The sequence below is a fragment of the Cnephaeus nilssonii genome (genome assembly GCF_951640355.1).
Source record: "Cnephaeus nilssonii genome assembly, chromosome: Y".
Classification (NCBI taxonomy): Eukaryota; Metazoa; Chordata; class Mammalia; order Chiroptera; family Vespertilionidae; genus Cnephaeus; species Cnephaeus nilssonii.
In genome coordinates, this window is record NC_137096.1 from 553,962 (window position 1) to 574,704 (window position 20,743).

General features: G+C 53.4%; 2 protein-coding genes across 2 annotated transcripts; both read left to right on the forward strand.

The window, feature by feature from the left end:
- Positions 1-3,836: 3,836 nt before the first annotated feature.
- On the forward strand, positions 3,837-19,229 carry CD99 (CD99 molecule (Xg blood group); the record flags this gene model as incomplete). The annotated part of the gene is made up of 10 exons (XM_079766155.1): positions 3,837-3,846; positions 4,861-4,890; positions 5,680-5,724; positions 6,763-6,807; positions 9,064-9,132; positions 13,861-13,905; positions 14,953-15,027; positions 15,906-16,019; positions 17,773-17,829; positions 18,590-19,229. 10 exons carry the CDS (start codon positions 3,837-3,839, stop codon positions 18,613-18,615), a joined length of 516 nt encoding a protein of 171 aa, XP_079622281.1. The 3' UTR covers positions 18,616-19,229.
- On the forward strand, positions 18,674-20,267 carry LOC307096489 (uncharacterized protein; the record flags this gene model as incomplete). The annotated part of the gene is made up of 3 exons (XM_079766156.1): positions 18,674-18,793; positions 19,238-19,423; positions 19,590-20,267. Exons 1-3 carry the CDS (start codon positions 18,698-18,700, stop codon positions 20,265-20,267), a joined length of 960 nt encoding a protein of 319 aa, XP_079622282.1. The 5' UTR covers positions 18,674-18,697.
- Between the last annotated feature and the right edge of the window lie 476 nt (positions 20,268-20,743).

Here is a 20,743-nt window from a genome sequence, read left to right on the forward strand (position 1 = left end):
CATCCATCCATCCATCCATCCATCCATCCATCCATCCACACATCCATCCATCCATCCATCCATCCATCCATCCATCCATCCATCCACACATCCATCCATCCATCCATCCATCCATCTACCCACCCCCACATCCATCCATGCATCCATGCATCCATCCATCCATCCATCCATCCATCCATCCATCCATCCACACATCCATCCATCCATCCATCCATCCATCCATCCACACATCCATCCATCCATCCATCCATCCATCCATCCATCCATCCATCCACACATCCATCCATCCATCCATCCATCCATCCACACATCCATCCACACATCCATCCATCCACCCATCCATCCATCCATCCATACACACATCCATCCATCCATCCATCCATCCATCCATCCATCCATCCATCCACACATCCATCCATCCATCCATCCATCCATCCATCCATCCATCCATCTACCCACCCCCACATCCATCCATGCATCCATGCATCCATCCATCCACCCATCCATCCATCCATCCATCCACCCACACATCCATCCATCCATCCATCCATCCATCCATCCATCCATCCATCTACCCACCCCCACATCCATCCATGCATCCATGCATCCATGCATCCATCCATCCATCCACACATCCATCCATCCATCCATCCATCCATCCATCCATCCATCCATCCACACATCCATAGGCATTTTCCTGGTGTGGGGAGAAGGGGGTTGATTTTGACGGCCAAGTACAGGGTCCGAGTGAAGGCTTGAGAAGAGTGGAGGTGCCCAAACCGATGGACTCTCAGGGCCTCACCCCTCATTCGCCAGATGCTGGGGACGATGGTACATTTTCAAGGGACAAACAGTGACATCTACTGGACACCCCAGGAACTATGACGAGAGACTGGGGTTCCCTGGGGTTCTGGAACCTGTACTCTGCAGGAGGGGGACCAAGCAGAGGGTCCCGGGAGGTCCCTGCCACCCCGTGAACCTCAAAGTATGTCCTCAAGAGGGGCCCCCCAGTCCAGCTGGGTCAGGGTCCCCTCCCCCAGATGATTGTTACAAATGCAACTATCCTTCTTACTATCGAATATATTGTAAAATTTGCCCTGGCTGCTGTGGCTCCATGGATAGAGCATCGGCCTTCGGACTGAAGGGTGTCCCGGGTTCGAGTCCAGTCAAGGGCACGTGCCTCGGTTGCAGGCTGGACCCCAGGCCCCCGTCAGGGTGTGTGCGTGCGGAAGGCAACCCATGGATGTGTCTCTCTCTCATCGATGTTTCTCTCTCTGTCTCTCCCCCTCCCTTCCATTCTCTCTAGAAATCAATGGAGAAAATTCCTCGGGTGAGGAGGGAAAGAAAAAATAATAAGGCCCTAGCTGGTGTGGCTCAGTGGGTAGAGCGTCGGCCTGTGGACTGAAGGGTCCCGGGTTCGATTCCCGGTCAAGGGCACACGCCCGGGTTGTGGGCTGGATCCCCGGTGGAGGGCGTGCAGGAGGCATCCAATCCATGATTCTCTCTCACCATGGATAATTCTCTCTCTCTCCCTCTCCCTTCCTCTCTGAAAACAATAAAAATATATGAAAAATCAGTGGAATAAAGATCTATACTAATAAAAGGGTAATAGGCTAATTAGACGGGATAGATGGGACGTCTTCCGGATGTCCTTCTGGACAAAGCCACGGTGGTGGGGGCCGAGGCAGAGGCAGTTAGGGGCGATCAGGCCGGCAGGGGAGGGCAGTTAGGGGGGGATCAGGCCAGCAGGGGAGAGCAGTTAGGGGGGATCAGGCCAGCAGGGGAGAGCAGTTACGGGCAATCAGGCCGGCAGGGGAGAGCAGTTAGGGGCGATCAGGCCGGCAGGGGAGAGCGGTTAGGGGCGATCAGGCCGGCAGGGGAGAGCAGTTAGGGGCAATCAGGCCGGCAGGGAGAGCAGTTAGGGGCAATCAGGCCGGCAGGGGAGAGCAGTTAGGGGCGATCAGGCCGGCAGGGGAGAGCAGTTAGGGGCAATCAGGCTGGCAGGGGGAGCAGTTAGGGGCAATCAGGCCAGCAGGGAGAGCAGTTAGGGGCAATCAGGCCGGCAGGGGAGAGCAGTTAGGGGCGATCAGGCTGGCAGGGGGAGCAGTTAGGGGTGATCAGGCCAGCAGGGGAGAGCAGTTAGGGGCAATCAGGCCAGCAGGGAGGGCAGTTAGGGGCGATCAGGCCGGCAGGGGAGAGCAGTTAGGGGCGATCAAGCCAGCAGGGGAGAGCAGTTAGGGGCGATCAGGCCTGCAGGGGAGAGCAGTTAGGGGCAATCAGGCTGGCAGGAGAGAGCAGTTAGGGGCGATCAGGCCGGCAGGAGAGAGCAGTTAGGGGCAATTGGGCCTGCAGGATCGGGCCTCAACCCGCAGTCGGACATCCCCTGAGGGGTCCCAGATTGGAGAGGGTTGCAGGCTGGGCTGAGGGACCCCCATCCCCGACCCCCATGCACGAATTTCATGCACCGGGCCTCTAGTCTTAAAATAAAAAACAAATACAAATCAGTGGAAAAAATATCCTCGAGGAAGGATTACCAAAAAAAAACAAAAAAAAAAACCAAGAGTCAGAAGGGAAAATACTCTGAGCGTGAGTCATGCCCGTCACCGGGTGGGCGGGGCCCTGGCCTCGCCCTGGGGTGACTCACGGCCTGTTTTCCTTAACATCTGGAACTTGGAGAGGCCGCCCGGAAACTGGGCGCCATCTGGGCTTCGGCTCCCACGTTTAGGGGGACCCCCCACCCGTTGCAAGTTCTGCAGCCGGAAGGTTGCATCTCTCTGTCCCAGGACCACCTGTGGGCCCCTGGCCCGTGACCTCAGGGGGTCACGGTCCCCGGCTTGGAGCTGCCAGCCCGGTTCTCAACGTCCGTGACAAGCCCTGGCCGGTGTGGCTCAGTGGGTAGAGCGCAGGCCTGCGGACGGAAGGGTCCCGGGTTCGATTCCCAGTCAAGGACACAGGCCCGGGTTGCCGGCTCGATCCCCAGTAGGGGGCGTGCAGGAGGCAGCCGATCCGTGATTCTCTCTCATCCTGGGTGTTTCTCTCTGCCTTCTCTCTCTCTCTCTCCCTTCCTCGCTGTTTTCAATAAAAAAAATATAATCTATAATAATAAAAGCGTAATAAATAGGCTCATTAGACCGGACGTCCTTCCAGATATCCTTCCAGACATCCTTCCGGACAAAGCCGGGGCTGTGAGGGTCAAGACCTTTGCATGAATTTTTGTGCATCGGGCCTCTACTAACTAACTAGCTAACTAACTAACTAACTAACTAACTAACTGGATTGCCACTTTAAAAAAATACACACTGAGTAGCCAGATGATGATGATCTCTGAACGCATAATCATCTGGCCACTCAGTGTGTGTATATCTATATATTAGAGGCCCGGTGCATGAATCCGTGCATGGGTGGGGTCCGGCCAGCCTGGCCCGGGGGAGGGGACGTGGGCAGTTGGCCGGCCTGCCTGCTGGTTGAACTCCCGGTCGAGGGGACCATTTGCATATGAGCCTTTTATTCTATAGGACAGACACCGAGTGGCCAGGTGATGATGCGTTCAGAGATCATCGTCATCTGGCCACTCTGTGTAGATAGCCCTGGCCAGTTTAGCTCAGTGGTTAGGGCCGAGGCCAGCTGCGGGGAGGAGCCACGGGAGGTTGGGGGTGCCGATCGAGCCCGGATCGGGTGGTTGGCCACCAGAATGCACGTCATAGCAACCAGTCATTCGGCCGTTCTGTTGGTGGGCTTTTATATCTATAGGTTAGAGGCCCGGTGCACGGATTCATGCTCTGGTGGGGTCCCTCGGCCTGGCCTGCGTCCTCTCTCAATCCGGGACCCCTTGGGGGATGTCGGAGAGTCAGTCTTGGCCCGACCCCCGCAGTCCAGGACAAGGGTCCGGGGTGCGGGTGAATTGGATTCGGGGCCAACAATATCCCAGCAGCCACCTCACCCACGGCCGATTCCGCAAGGAAGCACGCTCCCTCCTCGACTGGTCAGAGCGTCTGCCCCCTGGTGGTCATTGCGTGTCATCGCTACCGGGTGAACCGTCTGATGGTGGGACGGTCCGATGGTCGGACGGTCGCGTAGGCTTTTATATATATAGAGATATTTTAAATATATTTTTATGGATGTCGGAGAGGAAAGGAGAGGGAGAGAGAGAGAGAGAAACATCCACGAGGAGAGAGAATCATGGACCGGCTGCCTCCCGCACGCCCCCTGCTGGGGATCGAGCCCGCAACCCAGGCCTGTGCCCTTGACCGGGAATCGAACCCGGGACCTCCTGGTTCCTAGGTCGACGCTCAAGCTCTGAGCCACACCAGCCGGGTTCTCCCTCACCTATTTCAACAGACCAGCCTTTTTTTAGAATAATGTCCGTCCCACTCTGAACGCCCGCTGAATTCATCCACTGTTTGATATATATGTACACGGACATTACTTTTACGGATTCGAGTGAATATTTAGAACGAGACGAGAAATCACAACACATTCCTGTATTTTCCAAAGCTGCAAAATGGCCCGCACCCATCAGACAGTCTAGCTTCCTTTTTTTTAAAAAAGAAAATACTTTTTTATTGATTTTTTACAGAGAGGAAGGGAGAGGGAGAGAGAGTTAGGAACATCGATGAGAGAGAAACATCGATCAGCCGCCTCCTGCCCGCCCCCCACTGGGGATGTGCCCGCAACCGAGGTCCATGCCCTTGACCGGGAATCGAACCCGGGACCCTTCCGTCCGCAGGCCGACGCTCTATCCACTGAGCCACACCAGCCAGGGCCTAACTTCCTTATTTTTTTTTTAAAAAATAGTTTTTTCTTCATTTCCAAGTCTAGTTTGCTTTTTCCTTATTACTAACTGGATTTTTTTCTTCCTAGATGACTTTGACTTAGCGGACGCCTTTGATGGTGAGTTATATTAACAGCATTTCATTTTTATTTTATTCTACACATTGTACTCGTATACTTTATACCACATGGAGGTGGAATAATACATTTGTAGTTTTTAAAAATATATTTTTACGGATGTCAGAGAGGAAGGGAGAGAGAGAGAGAGAAACATCCATGAGGAGAGAGAATCACGGATCGGCTGCCTCCTGCACGCCCCCGACTGGGGATCGAGCCCGCAACCCGGGCCTGTGCCCTTGACCGGGAATCGAACCCATAACCCTCTGTTGCCCCGGACAACATTGTAACTAGCTTAGCTACCCAGCCAGGGCTATTCGTGTTAAAATGAAAATAAAATGTTTTGACTATTTTTCTTTACACACACATATATATTTTTTTTTTATTTAAGCAAACCCTGCTCATTGTTTTTATGCATTTGAAATGCATATATATATATATATATATATATATATATATATATATATATGTATATAATATATATATTTTTAAATTGATTTTTTTACAGAGAGGAAGGGAGAGGGAGAGAGAGTTAGAAACATCAATGAGAGAGAAACATCCATCAGCCGCCTCCTGCACGCCCCCCACTGGGGATGTGCCCACAACCAAGGTCCATGCCCTTGACCGGGAATCGAACCCGGGACCCTTCCGTCCGCAGGCCGACGCTCTATCCACTGAGCCACACCGGCCGGGGCAACTTTTTTTTTTTTTTTTTAATGGAGCATCGTGGAGAGCGGACCCTGTTTCGAAGTTGCAAGCGGCACTGACCCTACAAATGCCTTTTCTCTGCAGATGGTCCCAAGAAGCCCATGCCAACGCCGAAGAGACCCAGCTCCGGTGAGAAGCCCGTGTTCTCGGTGGGCACAGGGCGTGGGGACAGGTGTAACTCAGGGGCTGTGGGTGCCGTCTGGCCAATCGTGGGACGTGGGCCCCGGCCGGTGTGGCTCAGTGGGCAGAGCGTCGGCCTGCGGACGGAAGGGTCCCGGGTTCGATTCCAGGTCGAGGGCATGTACCTTGGTGGCGGGCACATCCCCAGGTGGGGGGTGTGCAGGAGGCAGCTGATGGATGTTTCTCTCTCATCATCGATGTTTCTAACTCTCTATCGCTCTCCCTTCCTCTCTGTAAAAAATCAATAAAATGCATTTAAAATAAATAACGTGACGTCCAATGGATTCTGTAAGAAGGATGGTGATGGTTCTATGAGATACTATGGGGTCATTTAGACAGTATTTATGGCTTTCTTTAATTTTTTAAAAAAAATATATTTTATTGATTTCTTACAGAGAGGAAGAGAGAGAGATAGAGAGTCAGAAACATTGATGAGAGAGAAACATCCATCAGCTGCCTCCTGCACACCCCCTACTGGGGATGTGCCCGCAACATGCCCTTGACTGGAATCGAACCCGGGACCCTTCAGTCCGCAGGCCGACGCTCTATCCACTGAGCCAAACCGGTTTCGGCTAATTTTTTTTAAAACATATATTTTTATTGATTTCAGAGAGGAAGGGAGACAGAGAGAGAAACATCCACGAGGAGAGAGAATCATGGACCGGCTGCCTCCTGCACGCCCCCTACTGGGGATCGAGCCCGCAACCCGGGCGTGTGCCCTTGACCGGGAATCGAACCCGGGACCCTTCAGTCCGCAGGCCGACGCTCTATCCACTGAGCCACATTAGCCAGTGCTCGTGGTCCTTTTTTTCATCCGAGTGGTGCATGATGGGAAAATTGATTGGGGATTGGGGTCTTTCCCTGGAGATCCCGGTCAAGAAAATTAGGTAGGGATTTGGGGGTGCAGTGTTTTCTCCAAAGAAAGATTTTTTTTATTTCGCCTCATCACCCCAACTTGGGTATTGAAAACAATTTCTCCTCCTGCAGGTGATGACTTAAGTTTAGAAGATGCCCTGGGCGGTGGAGGACACAGTAAGTACCTTTCTTTTTTAATTTTTAAAAATAGATTTTTATTGATTTCGGAGAGGAAAGGGGTGGGGGGAGAGAGAGAGAGAGAGAGAAATTGAGAGAGAGAGAGAAACATCCATGAGGAGAGAGAATCATGGATCGGCTGCCTCCTGCACGCCCCCCACTGGGGATGGAGCCCGCAACCCGGGCATGTGCCCTTGACCGGGAATCGAACCCGGGACCCTGCAGTCCCCAGCCCGACGCTCTATCCACGGAGCCACACCGGCCAGGGCTATGTCTTAGTTTCTATTGGAGGCACGTGAACATCACTATTGCAGGTGGTTGACGATGGAAAGAAGTCCTCACATGATGGAGTGTCTATGGCCAATGTTGGAATCCCCTCCTCCCCGCCAAGGGCCATTTGCAATATTTATAACGTCATCCGAGGGCCATACCAAAGTATCCGCCTAAAAAAATATTAGAAAAAAAAATATTAGCCAGCTAGCACCGTTTAGAGGAGCTGAGATCTGGACACAGCCCCAGTGCCCATCTGCAGACGCGTGGATAAAACAGCTGGGGTCCATCGACACTGTGGAATACTACGCAGCCCTGAAAAAGGAGGGTCTCTCTTCCCCTTTGAGTCAGCACGGAGGGCCCTGGAGAGCATGATGCTGAGGGAAATAAGCCGGTCAGAGAAAGACACGTGTCCCGTGACCTCACTCCTATGTGGACGCGAATGAACCAAATACACGGATGATCAAAATAGACCCAGAGGCATAGACGCATCGAACAGACCGTCCAACCTCAGAGGGAAGGCGGGGGAGGGCGGGTGGGTGGATGGGAGGTAGTCAACCATGGACCTTGAATGCATCTCTTCATCCCCCGTGGACACAGACAATAGGGAGGTGAGGGCCTGGGGTAGGAGGTGAGGGTGGGCTGGAGTGGGTCAATGGGGGAATGTTTGGGGGACCTATCTAATACTGTCAACAATAAGGAATTATTTATTTATTCAGGAGAAATGGTTTTAAATACAAAAACATGACACGCAGCAAACATTAATATTTCAAGAAAAAACGATTTTAAGTGTAAAAATATGACACGCAATAAACATCCCTATTTCAAGAAAAAAGATTTTTTTTTAAAGGAATGAATTCTCTTTTTATTTTTTTAAAAATATATACTTTTATTGATTTCAGAGAGGAAGGGAGAGGAAGAGAGAGATAGAAACATCCATGATGAGAGAGAATCATGGATCGGCTGCCTTCTGCACGCCCCCTACTGGGGATCAAGCCCACAACCCAGGCATGTGCCCTTGACTGATATCGAATTGGGACCCTTCAGTTCGCAGGCCGATGCTGCATCCACTGAGCCAAACCAGCCAGGGCAAGAAAAAAGATTTTTAAATCCTATATAATAAAAGGCTAATATGCAAATTGACCGAACAGCAGAACGACCGGTCGCTATGACGCGCCCATGACCACCAGGGGGCAGACGCTCAATGCAGGAGCTGCCCCTGGTGGTCAGTGTGTTCCCACTGGGGGAGCCCCATTCAGCCAGAAGCCGGGCTCACGGCTGGCGAGCGCATCGGCGGTTCCGGGAGCCACTCCCGCCTCCGTGGTAGTCGGACATCCCCCAAGGGCACCCGGATGCGAGAGGGGGCAGGCCGGGCTGAGGGTCCTTCCCCCACCCCATGCACGAATTTCGTGCACCGGGCCTCTAGAATAATAATATCACCACAACTGTACTTACCTAGTATAATATCACCAACATTGTAGAAAATGAAGAATTATTTTTTTAAAAAAATTAGCCTGCTATGCCCTGGCCGGTGTGGCTCAGTGGATAGAGCGTCGGCCTGCGGACTCAAGGGCCCCGGGTTCGATTCTGGTCAAGGGCATGTACCTTGGTTGTGGGCACATCCCCAGGAGGGGGCGTGCAGGAGGCAGCTGATGGATGTTTCTCTCTCGTCCATGTTTCTAACTCTCTCCCCCTCTCCCTTCCTCTCTGTAAAAAAACTCAATAAAATATATTTTTCAAAAATTAGCCTGCTCTATTTGGTCCAACATTGAGTGAACTCACTCCCAAAGTGTTGGCAAGGTCAGGCGATTTCATGGGCCTTTTAAGGCTCACAGATGGGGGCGTTCCCCACCCCCAGTCTACGGGTTTTCCCCACCAAACAAGGCCCAGGGCACACCCAGGAAACCGTTTATCGGCAAACGCACGTTTTGCGCGTTCTCTCCCGGAAATTTCTTGTTATCGCAATTCTGCTCTTTTTACCAACAGGCGACCCAGGAATTCCTAGTCCGCCGAGGCCAAAACCGAATCCGAACCCAAAGCAGCCGGGAACCTCGGGTAAGACCCCAAAGTGCTTCCGGTCCAATCTGTGTGTGTGTGTGTGTGTGTGTGTGTGTGTGTGTGTGTTTTCAGAGAACTGTGTGTGTGTTTTTTTCCACGTCATCTGAGAAGGGGGTGAATTCAGATTTGCATATGCATACTGGTCTTCTCTGTTCGGGGAAATTCCAAATTTCCGGCAGTGGGAGACAACTTTTCAAAAAGATATTTTTGGGTTTTTGCATGTGATTTGTTTCTAATTTGCATTTTTATTGATTTCAGGGAGGAAGGGAGAGGGAGACAGAGAGAGAGAAACATCCATGAGGAGAGAGAATCATGGATCGGCTGCCCCCTGCACGCCCCCGACTGGGGATGGAGCCCACAACCCGGGCCTGTGCCCTTGACCGGGAATCGAACCGTGACCTCCTGGTTCTTAGGTCAAAGCTCAACCACTGAGCCACACCAGCCGGGCATTAACAGTATTTTTCGACAAGCAAGATTTTAAATGCTTTCTTCATGGTGTCTTTTATGCTTTTGTGGTTCTCTCTCTCTCTCTCTCTCTCCCCCCACCCCCGGCTGTTTTGTTCTTTTAACTTCAGAACCATTTTGTCACGGTTCCTCTCTCCTCTTGGGAAAAAATGACCCTCCTCCCCTATATATATTTTTTTCTTTTAAATTGTTCACAACTGCAAATGGATTTGCCAAAATGGGACTTGTTTTCTTGGGATTCAATTATGAAAATTCTCTCTCCTTGCTTCCTTTCAATGTGTTTCTCAATGGTTTTTCCCTGTTTCTGTTCATTTCTGGGGCTGCATTTTATGTCCGTTCATGTTCTGTTCGTTTCTGGAACGTGGAAATGTACTTTGGCAGGCGGTGTTTTGTTTGTTTTTTAAATAGACACTTCACGGTGAACGGCCTTTTAACGTTTAATGGATTCTCTTCGCGTGTTAGCGTTCCTAAGGAGATGGTCACATTATTGTGCTGTGATTTTTTAAACAATATATTAAAAAAATATATATATATGGGTGTCAGAGAGGGAAAAAAAGAGGGAGAGGAATAGAAACATCCATGAGGAGAGAGAATCACGGATCAGCTGCCTCCTGCACGCCCCCTCCTGGGAAGGTCTCCGTGGTCATCAATGGAGATGGCTTTTTGTTTTATTTCTTTTAATCTATGAATATGAAGGTTTACACTGAAAGATGTTTTTATAGAAAACTAGAGGCCCAGTGCACGGAATTCATACCTGGGATGGAGGGGGGGGGGGTGTCCCTCAGCCTGGCCTGCACCCTCTCGCAATCCAGGAACACTGGCTCCTAACTGCTCGCCTGCCTGCCTGATGGCCCCTAACCCCTCCACCTGCCTGCCTGATCGCCCCTAACCACTTGCCTGCCTGCCTGATCGCCCCTAACCACTCACCTGCCTGCCTGATCGCCCCTAACCACTCACCTGCCTGCCTGATCGCCCCTAACCACTCACCTGCCTGTCTGATTGCCCCTAACCCCTCTGCCTGCCTGCCTGATCGCCCCTAACCACCCACCTGCCTGCCTGATCGCCCCTAACCGCTCGCCTGCCTGCCTGATCGCCCCTAACCCCTCACCTGCCTGCCTGATCGCCCCCTAACCACTCTGCCTGCCTGCCTGATCACCCCTAACCAGTCGCCTGCCTGCCTGATCACCCTTAACTGCTCGCCTGCCTGCCTGATCGCCCCTAACCACTCTGCCTGCCTGCCTGACCGCCCCTAACCGCTCGCCTGCCTGCCTGATCACCCCTAACCAGTCGCCTGCCTGCCTGATCACCCTTAACTACTCGCCTGCCTGCCTGATCACCCCTAACCACTCTGCCTGCCTGCCTGATCGCCCCTAACCATTCACCTGCCTGCCTGATGGCCCCTAACCACTCTGCCTGCCTGACTGATCGCCCCTAACCACTCACCTGCCTGCCTGATCACCCCTAACCACTCGCCTGCCTGCCTGATCGCCCCTAACTACTTGCCTGCCTGCCTGATCACCCCTAACTGCTCGCCTGCCTGACTGATCGCCCCTAACCACTCTGCCTGCCTGCCTGATCGCCCCTAACCACTCTGCCTGCCTGCCTGATCGCCCCTAACCACTCACCTGCCTGCCTGATCACCCCTAACCACTCGCCTGCCTGCCTGATCGCCCCTAACTACTTGCCTGCCTGCCTGATCACCCCTAACTGCTCGCCTGCCTGCCTGATCGCCCCTAACCACTCTGCCTGCCTGCCTGACCGCCCCTAACCGCTCGCCTGCCTGCCTGATCACCCCTAACCAGTCGCCTGCCTGCCTGATCACCCTTAACTACTCGCCTGCCTGCCTGATCACCCCTAACCACTCTGCCTGCCTGCCTGATCGCCCCTAACCATTCACCTGCCTGCCTGATGGCCCCTAACCACTCTGCCTGCCTGACTGATCGCCCCTAACCACTCACCTGCCTGCCTGATCACCCCTAACCACTCGCCTGCCTGCCTGATCGCCCCTAACTACTTGCCTGCCTGCCTGATCACCCCTAACTGCTCGCCTGCCTGACTGATCGCCCCTAACCACTCACCTGCCTGCCTGATCACCCCTAACCGCTCACCTGCCTGCCTGATGGCCCCTAACCACTCTGCCTGCCTGACTGATCGCTCCTAACCACTCACCTGCCTGCCTGATCGCCCCTAACCACTTGCCTGCCTGCCTGATCACCCCTAACTGCTCACCTGCCTGACTGATCGCCCCTAACTGCTTGTCTGCCTGCCTGATCACCCCTAACCGCTCACCTGCCTGCCTGATCGCCCCTAACCACTCTGCCTGCCTGTCTGATGGCCCCTAACTACTCTGCCTGCTTGACTGACCACCCCTAACCCCTCTGCCTGCCTGCCTGATCGCCCCTAACCACTCACCTGCATGCCTGATCGCCCCTAACCACTGACCTGCATGCCTGATTGCCCCTAACCACTCACCTGCCTGCCTGATCACCCCTAACTGCTCGCCTGCCTGCCTGATCACCCCTAACCACTCACTCGTCTGACTGATCGCCCCTAACCACTCTGCCTGCCTGCCTGATCACCCCTAATCACTCTGCCTGCCTGCCTGATTGCCCCTGACCACTCTGCCTGCCTGCCTGATCAACCCTAACCGCCTCTGCCTGCCTGATCGCCCCTAACCACCTCTGTCTGCCTGCCTGATCGCCCCTAACCACCTCTGCCGCCTGCCTGATCGCCCCTAACCACCTCTGCCTGCCTGCCTGATCGCCCCTAACCTCCTCTGCCTGCCTGATCGCCCCTAACCACTCTGCCTGCCTGCCTGATCGCCCCTAAGAACTTGCATTCATGGAATAATCTCTAGTTAGTCAGGATAGGTTTTCGTAAACCGAATGGATTAAGATTGCTGTGTGTCAGCTAGCTGTTGTTGGCCGACGAGCCGTTCTTAAATCCAGAGCCTTAACGTGTTTAAAAGGTGATGATGTCTACGACATCTGGGCTGGGCGTGGTGGAGGTTGGCTTGGCCATGGTGTGTCCGGGGTTACCCCGTCTGGGCTGATATAACTTGAGGTGATTAAGTTCTTCCTCATGTCACACCCTGACCTTAACCCTACGTCAACTCATTCTGATGGGGCAGGCACACCGTCCCCCAAAGATTATATAACAGTAATGGTTTGTGTCCCATTTTGTTAACATCTTTAAAAAAATATATATATATATATACATACACACACATACACACACACACACACACACTGAGTGGCCAGGTTATTATGATCTCTGAACCCATAATAATCGGGCCACTCCGTGTCTCTCCTATAGAATAAAAGGCTAATATGCAAATGGTCCCCTCGACCGGGAGTTCGACCAGCAGGCAGGCCGGCCAACCACCCACGTCCCCTCCCCCTGGCCAGGCTGGCCGGACCCCACCCATGCACGGATTCATGCACCGGGCCTCTAATACATATATACACACACACTGAGTGGCCAGGTTATTATGCGCTCAGAGATCATAATAATATGGCCACTCAGTGTGTGTGTGTGTGTGTGTGTGTGTGTGTGTGTGTGTGTGTATGTGTATATGTGTGTATATATGTATGTGTATGTATATATATATATATATATATATATATATATATATATATTATTATTATTGATGATTTCAGAGAGAGGAATAGAGGGGGAGAGATGGAAACATCCATGATGAGAGAGCATCATGGACCGGCTGCCTCCTGCACGCCCCCTAATGGGGATCGAACCCACAACCCGGGCATGTGCCCTTGACTGGGAATCAGACCAGGGACCTCTTGGTTCCTGGGTCGATGCTCAACCGCTGAGCCACGCCATCCGGGCCTTCCATTGATTTTTAGAGCAAATTGAAGGGAGGGAGAGAGAGAGAGAGAGAGAGAGAGAGAGAGAGAGAGAGAGAGAGAGAGGAACATTGATGAGAGAGAAACACATCCATCAGCTGCCTCCTGCATGCACCCCGACCGGGGATGGAACCTGCAACCCGGGTACATGCCCTTGGCCGGGAAGGCAAACCGCTCTAACCACTGAGCCACACTGGCCAGGGCTGTGTCATTGCATTTTTTTTTTTTTGGAGAAGATGTCGACCCAAAAATTAGTGCCTGGGTGGGGTCCACCCAGATCTGTGTTGGTTTCTAATGGTGTTTCCTTCAGGCCGAGATATTGGGGGACACCCCCGCCCCCTCTGAGAATTGCGATAGGACAGAGAACACCGTTTTTTTTTTTTTTTTTCTTTTCCAGGTGGATTTTCCGATTCCGACCTGCTGGACGGGACGTCGGGTGGAGGTAAGGCCGTGGACTCTCCTTCTTCTGTCTGTTTTCTCCATCGAGAGGGGCACCTGGGGTTTCGAACTTCCTTCCTACCGGGAGTCTCCTCGAGCCGCGATTTGTCTGGAAACCGAATCGTTTTTTCCCTGAATCGTTAGGAATCATGGGAATTGAATGAATCCGTTCCCGACGCATCAGATGGGGTCCCTGTTTTAACCTTTCTTAGACACAGGACATGTGTAATGTACTGTTTATTTTTATTTTTAATTTTTAAAATAGATTTGTATTGATGTCAGAGAGGAAGGGAGAGGGGTGGAGAGAGATAGAAACGTCCATGAGGAGAGAGAACCATGGACCGGCTGCCTCCTGCACGCCCCCTACTGGTTAGGGATGGAGCCCACAACCCGGGCCTGTGCCCTTGGCCGGGAATCGAACCCGGGACCCTGGTCGACCGGTTGACTGTCTGCCCCCTGGTGGTCAGTGCACGTCATAGCGACTGGTCGACCGGTCGACTGTCTGCCCCCTGGTGGTCAGTGCACGTCATAGCGACTGGTCGACCGGTTGACTGTCTGCCCCCTGGTGGTCAGTGCACGTCATAGCGACTGGTTGACTGTCTGCCCCCTGGTGGTCAGTGCACGTCATAGCGAGCGGTTGAGCGGCCTTAGCATATCATTAGCATATTACGCTTTGATTGGTTGAACGGACGACCAGACAACCGGACACTTAGCGCATTAGGCTTTTATTATATAGGATGTCACCCCAATACATTCCATTAAAAATGTTTTTAAAATATATTTTTATTGATTTCAGAAGAAGAAAGAGAGAGAGAGAGAGAGAAACATCCATGAGGAGAGAGAATCATGGACCGGCTGCCTCCTGCACGCCCCCTACTGGGGATCCAGCCCGCAACCCGGGCCTGTGCCCTTGACCGGGAATCGAACCCTGACCTCCTGGTTCCTAGGTCGATGCTCAACCCCTGAGCCACGCTGGCCGGGCGGGTTCATTTTTCTTCACCCCAAATCTTACTGGTGTCCTGTGTTCAACGTGCCTGTCGCTCTCTTACAGCCGGAGGTGGAGGTGGAGGTGAAGACAGCGCTGGTGCTGGAGGAGGAAGCCCGAGGCATGAGGGCGACGGGCAGAGTACGTACCCCTGGCTCTCCGACATCTTGTCTCTGTTTTTTTTTAAAAATATATATATTTTACTGATTTCCCACAGAGAGAAAGGGAGAGGGGGAGAGAGTTAGAAACATGGATGAGAGAGAAACATCCATCAGCTGCCTCCTGCACACCCCCCACTGGGGATGTGCCCGCAACCAAGGTACATGCCCTCGACCGGAATCGAACCCGGGACCCTTCAGTCCACAGGCCGATGCCCTATCCTGCTGAGGCAAAATGGCAAGGGCTGGATTTTATTTATTTTTAAATTTTACAATAATTTATTTTTAATACATTTTTATTGTTTTCAGAGAGAAAGGGAGAGAGAGATAGAAACATCCATGATGAGAGAGAATCACGGATCGGCTGCCTCCTGCTCGCCCCCGACTGGGGATCGAGCCCACAACCCCGGGCATGTGCCCTTGATCGGAATCGAACCCGGGACCCTTCCGTCCGCAGGCCGACGCTCTGTCCACTGAGCCACTCCAGGGAGCGCTGGTTGGCCTTTTATATCTTGTTGTAACAGGACTTGAACCTGTGCTGGGGAGTTTTATTTTAATTTCAATTTTGTTTTTTTAATGTTTTAAATGATGCCCAGTGATGGGGTTCCTTCTCTGTACCCCCGGGACGCATCCCCAACCGTCTCTGTCGGGAAGGGAGGCAGAGAGAGAGAGAGAGAGAGAGAGAGAGAGAGAGAAACATCGATGGGAGAGAAACACACCGATGTGTTGCCTCCTGCACGCGCCCCAACCAGGGCCCAGGGAGCCTGCAGCCCACGTCTGCCCTTAACCTTTGCCCTCTTGCCCGACGACCTCTCCATGAATGCACCCCAACACCAGTGTCTGTGTGTTCTCCCCCCGCAGCCGAGCCCCAGGGTGTGATCCCCGGCATCATCGGGGCCGTGGTGGTGGCCGTGGCCGGGGCCATTTCGAGCTTCATCGCCTACCAGAAGAAGAAGCTGTGCTTCAAGGAGAACGGTAAGGCCCCGGGCCGGTGCGGCTCGGTGGGTAGAGCCTCGGCCTGGGGACGGGAGGGTCCCGGGTTCGATGCCCAGTCAAGGGCACATGCCCGGGTTGCGGGCTCGATCCCCAGTAGGGGGCGTGCAGGAGGCAGCCGATCCGTGATTCTCTCTCCTCATGGATGTTTCTCTCTCTCTCACCTCTCCCTTCCTCTCTCTCTAAAGTCAATAAAAAAATCAATAAAAAATAAAATAAAAATGCAAAAGACCCCTGGCTGGTGTGGCTCAGTGGATAGAGCCTCGGCCTGCTGACTGAAGGGTCCCGGGTTCGATTCCCGGTCAAGGGCACAGGCCCGGGTTGCGGGCTCGATCCCCAGGAGGGGGCGTGCAGGAGGCAGCGGTCCATGATTCTCTCTCCTCATGGATGTTTCTCTCTCTCTCACCTCTCCCTTCCTCTCTCTCTAAAGTCAATAAAAAAAAAACAATAAAAAATTAAAAAAAAAATGCAAAAGAGCCCTAGCTTGTTTGGCTCAGTGGATAGAGCCTCGGCCTGGGGACTGAAGGGTCCCGGGTTCGATTCCCGGTCAAGGGCACATGCCCGGGTTGTGGGCTCGATCCCCAGCAGGGGGCGTGCAGGAGGCAGCTAATCCATGATTCTCTCTCTTCATGGATGTTTCTCTCTCTCTCTCCCTTCCTCTCTGAAATCAATAAAAGCATATTTTAAAAATTAAAAAGAAACATTCAATAAAAACTTAAAAAAAAAAAAAGGAGCAATATTGATGGACAAGAAAAATACACATGTCCCCAACCCCCAGTCGGGGGCGTGCAGGAGGCAGCCGATCCCTGATTCTCTCTCCTCATGCATGTTTCTCCCTCTCCCTTCCTCTCTGACATCAATAAAAATATATTTTTAAAAAAAAAAATTACAGAAAAAATAGAATAAGCCTCATTTAAAAAAATAAAAAATAAAAAAAGCAAAAGCAATCTCTAAAACGTTTATGACCTGACCAGAAACATCATAGCCCCCACACCATTGTAAAAAAAAAATAAATAAATCACCCAAAACAAGGAATTTGAGAAGCAAATTCAGGAGCAAGCAGACCGGGGTCCCCAGGTGGCCCTCCTGAGCGCGAATTCGGGGGGATGGGTAAGGTGGAGGGGTGCCTTTAGCCCGAGGAATAGCATCAACTACACGGAGCGGCCAGATGATGATGATCTCTGAACGCATAATCATCTGGCCGCTCCGTGTCTGTCCTATAGAATAAAAGGCGAATATGCAAATGGTCCCCTCGACCGGGAGTTCGACCAGCAGGCAGGCCGGCCAACCGCCCACGTCCCCTCCCCCTGGCCAGGCTGGCCGGACCCCACCCATGCACGAGTTCATGCACCAGGCCTCTAATATATATATATATATATATACACACACACTGAGTGGGCAGGTTATTATGCGTTCAGAGATCATAATAACCTGGCCACTCCGTGTGTGTATGTATATATATATATGAGGCCCGGTGCATGAATCCGTGCATGGGTGGGGTCCGGCCAGCCTGGCCAGGGCGAGGGGACATGGGCGGTTGGCCGGCCTGCCTGCTGGTCGAACTCCCGGTCGAGGGGACAATTTGCATATGAGCCTTTTATTCTATAGGATCGACACGGAGCGGCCGGATGGTTATGCGTTCAGAGATCATCATCATCTGGCCACTGAGTGTGTGTCTTCTCTTTGCTTTCACCCTGAGGGTGTCCTGTTCTCATTTTTTGTGTTTTTTTTTCAGCCGAACAAGGTGACATCAACTTGGAGAATCATCGCAGCATCAATGCAGAGCCACCAGGTGAGAAGGGACTGTCATTTTTTGTTCTTTTTCTTTTTTAAATATTCTTTATTGGTTTTGAGAAAGGAGAGGAGAGAGAGAGAGACAAAAGAGAGAGAGAGAGAGAGAGAGAGAGAGAGAGAGAGAGAGAGAGAGAGAGAGGTTTCCTGGAGATCATGTTGCAACATTTCACAATGAAACCTCATGATGCTTACGATTCTCTTTAAGAATCACGTCTGGCCGGCGTGGCTCAGTGGTTCAGCGTCCACCTAGGAACCAGGAGGTCAGGGTTCGATTCCCGGTCCAGGGCACAGGCCCGGGCTGTGGGCTCCATCCCCAGTCGGGGGCGTGCAGGAGGCAGCCCATAGATGATTCTATTTCATCGATGTTTCTATCTCTCTCTCTCCCTCTCCCTTCCTCTCTGTAAAAGATCAATAACATATATATATATTTAATAAATAAATAAATGGAGTCACCGCTATTGAAACTTGGTATAAATGGGAATGCATCCTGAAATCTTATTTTTTAAAAAAAAAACATATTTTGATTGATATCAGAGAGGAAGGGAGAGGGAGAGAGAGAAATATCCGTGATGAGAGAGAATCATGGACCGGCTGCCTCCTGCACGCCCCCTACCGGAGGGGATGGAGCCCGCAACCCGGGCCTGTGCCCTTGACCGGGAATCGAACCCGGGACCCTTCAGTCTGCAGGCCGACGCTCTATGCACTGAGCCAAATCGGTGTGGACGTGACATCTCTTCTTGTCTCTTTGTCCTCCGCAGTGCAACAGACGCTTTTGGCGAAATAGAATATCCGTATCGACGGCCAAAACCTACAGCCCAGTGTTCACAGCATGATGGCGACACACGTGCCTGCTGTTGCTCCAAAGAATGCCTGCAGGAGCCCGCCACACCTGGCCAGTCCCACCTGGCCCCACCTTTATACCAGGCCTGCCAGGACCCACCCCCCTGGCCCAGCCCAGCCAGGTACCACCCACCTGGCCCAGCCAGGCAGGACCCACCCCTCCTGGCCCAGCCCAGTGAGGATCCACCCCCCTGGCCAGTCCCACCTGGCCCCACCTTTACCAGGCCTGCAGGACCCACCCCCCTGGCCCACCCCAGCCAGGACCCACCCCCCTGGCCCAGTCCCACCTGGCCCCACCTTTACCAGCCCAGCCAGGACCCACCTCCCTGGCCCAGCCCAGCCAGGACCCACCTTTACCAGCCCAGCCAGGACCCACCCCACCTGGCCAGTCCCACCTGGCCCCACCTTTACCAGCCCAGCCAGGACCCACCCCCCTGGCCCAGTCCCACCTGGCCCCACCTTTACCAGGCCTGCCAGGACCCAACCCCCCTGGCCCAGTCCAGCCAGGATCCACCCCCCTGGCCCAGCCCCGCCAGGATCCAGCCCCCCTGGCCCAGCCCAGCCAGGACCCACCCACCTGGCCCAGCCCAGCCAGGACCCACCCCCCTGGCCCAGTCCCACCTGGCCCCAGCTTTACCAGGCCAGCCAGGACCCAACCCCCCTGGCCCAGCCCCGCCAGGACCCACCCCACCTGGCCAGTCCCACCTGGCCCCACCTTTACCAGCCCAGCCAGGACCCACCCCCCTGGCCCAGTCCCACCTGGCCCCACGTTTACCAGCCCAGCCAGGATCCACCCCCCTGGCCCACCCCAGCAGGAACCACCCCCCTGGCCCAGTCCCACCTGGCCCCACGTTTACCAGCCCAGCCAGGACCCACCTCCCTGGCCCAGCCCAGCCAGGACCCACCTCCCTGGCCCAGTCCCACCTGGCCCCACCTTTACCAGCCCAGCCAGGACCCACCTCCCTGGCCCAGCCCAGCCAGGACCCACCCCCCTGGCCCAGTCCCACCTGGCACCACCTTTACCAGCTCAGCCAGGACCCACCTCCCTGGCCCAGCCCAGCCAGGATCCACCCCAGCCCGGACCAGCCTCGTCTTGCCCTGCGTTTACTCCAGTTGGATTCTTGCTCTTCCTCTTCCCTGCTCTTGTCCCGCCTCCTGAGGGTCCGGGGAGGTGGACCAGAACCATGTGAGCCTTCCCAAACCCCGAGGAACATTGATCTCGCCCCCCTCCTCCTCCCGGGCCCCCGAGGGGTCCCCACGCGAGATGGAAAAACCGTGTCCGTCCCACGCTCCCCCCCCCACGTCGTTCGAATCCCCGGACACCAGACACCGTCTCGGACGCCGTGTGCAAACCGCGTGCAAACCGAGGGGCCCGGCCACCCTGGCACATTTTTGCAAAACAGCGAAGGGAGCCTCCCCGCCTCTTGTCAACACGGTCTTCGTGCGCCCGAGGAGGTGTTATATTTTATTTTATTTTTATTTTTTTTGTGTGTGTGCATCCCAATAAAAAGGAGCGAGACACCAGGCGCTTTTATTTTTTATGTATCTGTTTCTTTTTTTTACTGGAATGTGTTGCCTCGGGGTGACGTTTTTTAAAGGAGGCCTTGGGAGACGGAGTGGGATGGAGCCTGCGGTCAATTCACTTCCATTTGTGAGGCCAGATACTCCCCTTTTGTTGAGATACTCCCCTGCACTCAGATCCTCCCCTGCACTCAGATATAATCCCCTGCACTCAGATATCCTCCCCTGCACTCAGATATCCTCCCCTGCACTCAGATATCGTCCCCTGCACTCAGATATCCTCCCCTGCACTCAGGTATCCTCCCCTGCACTCAGATATCCTCCCCTGCACTCAGATATACTCCCCTGCACTCAGATCCTCCCCTGCACTCAGATATCCTCCCCTGCACTCAGATCCTCCCCTGCACTCAGATATCCTCCCCTGCACTCAGATATACTCCCCTGCACTCAGATATTCTCCCCTGCACTCAGATCCTCCCCTGCACTCAGATATCCTCCCCTGCACTCAGGTATCCTCCCCTGCACTCAGATATCCTCCCCTGCACTCAGAT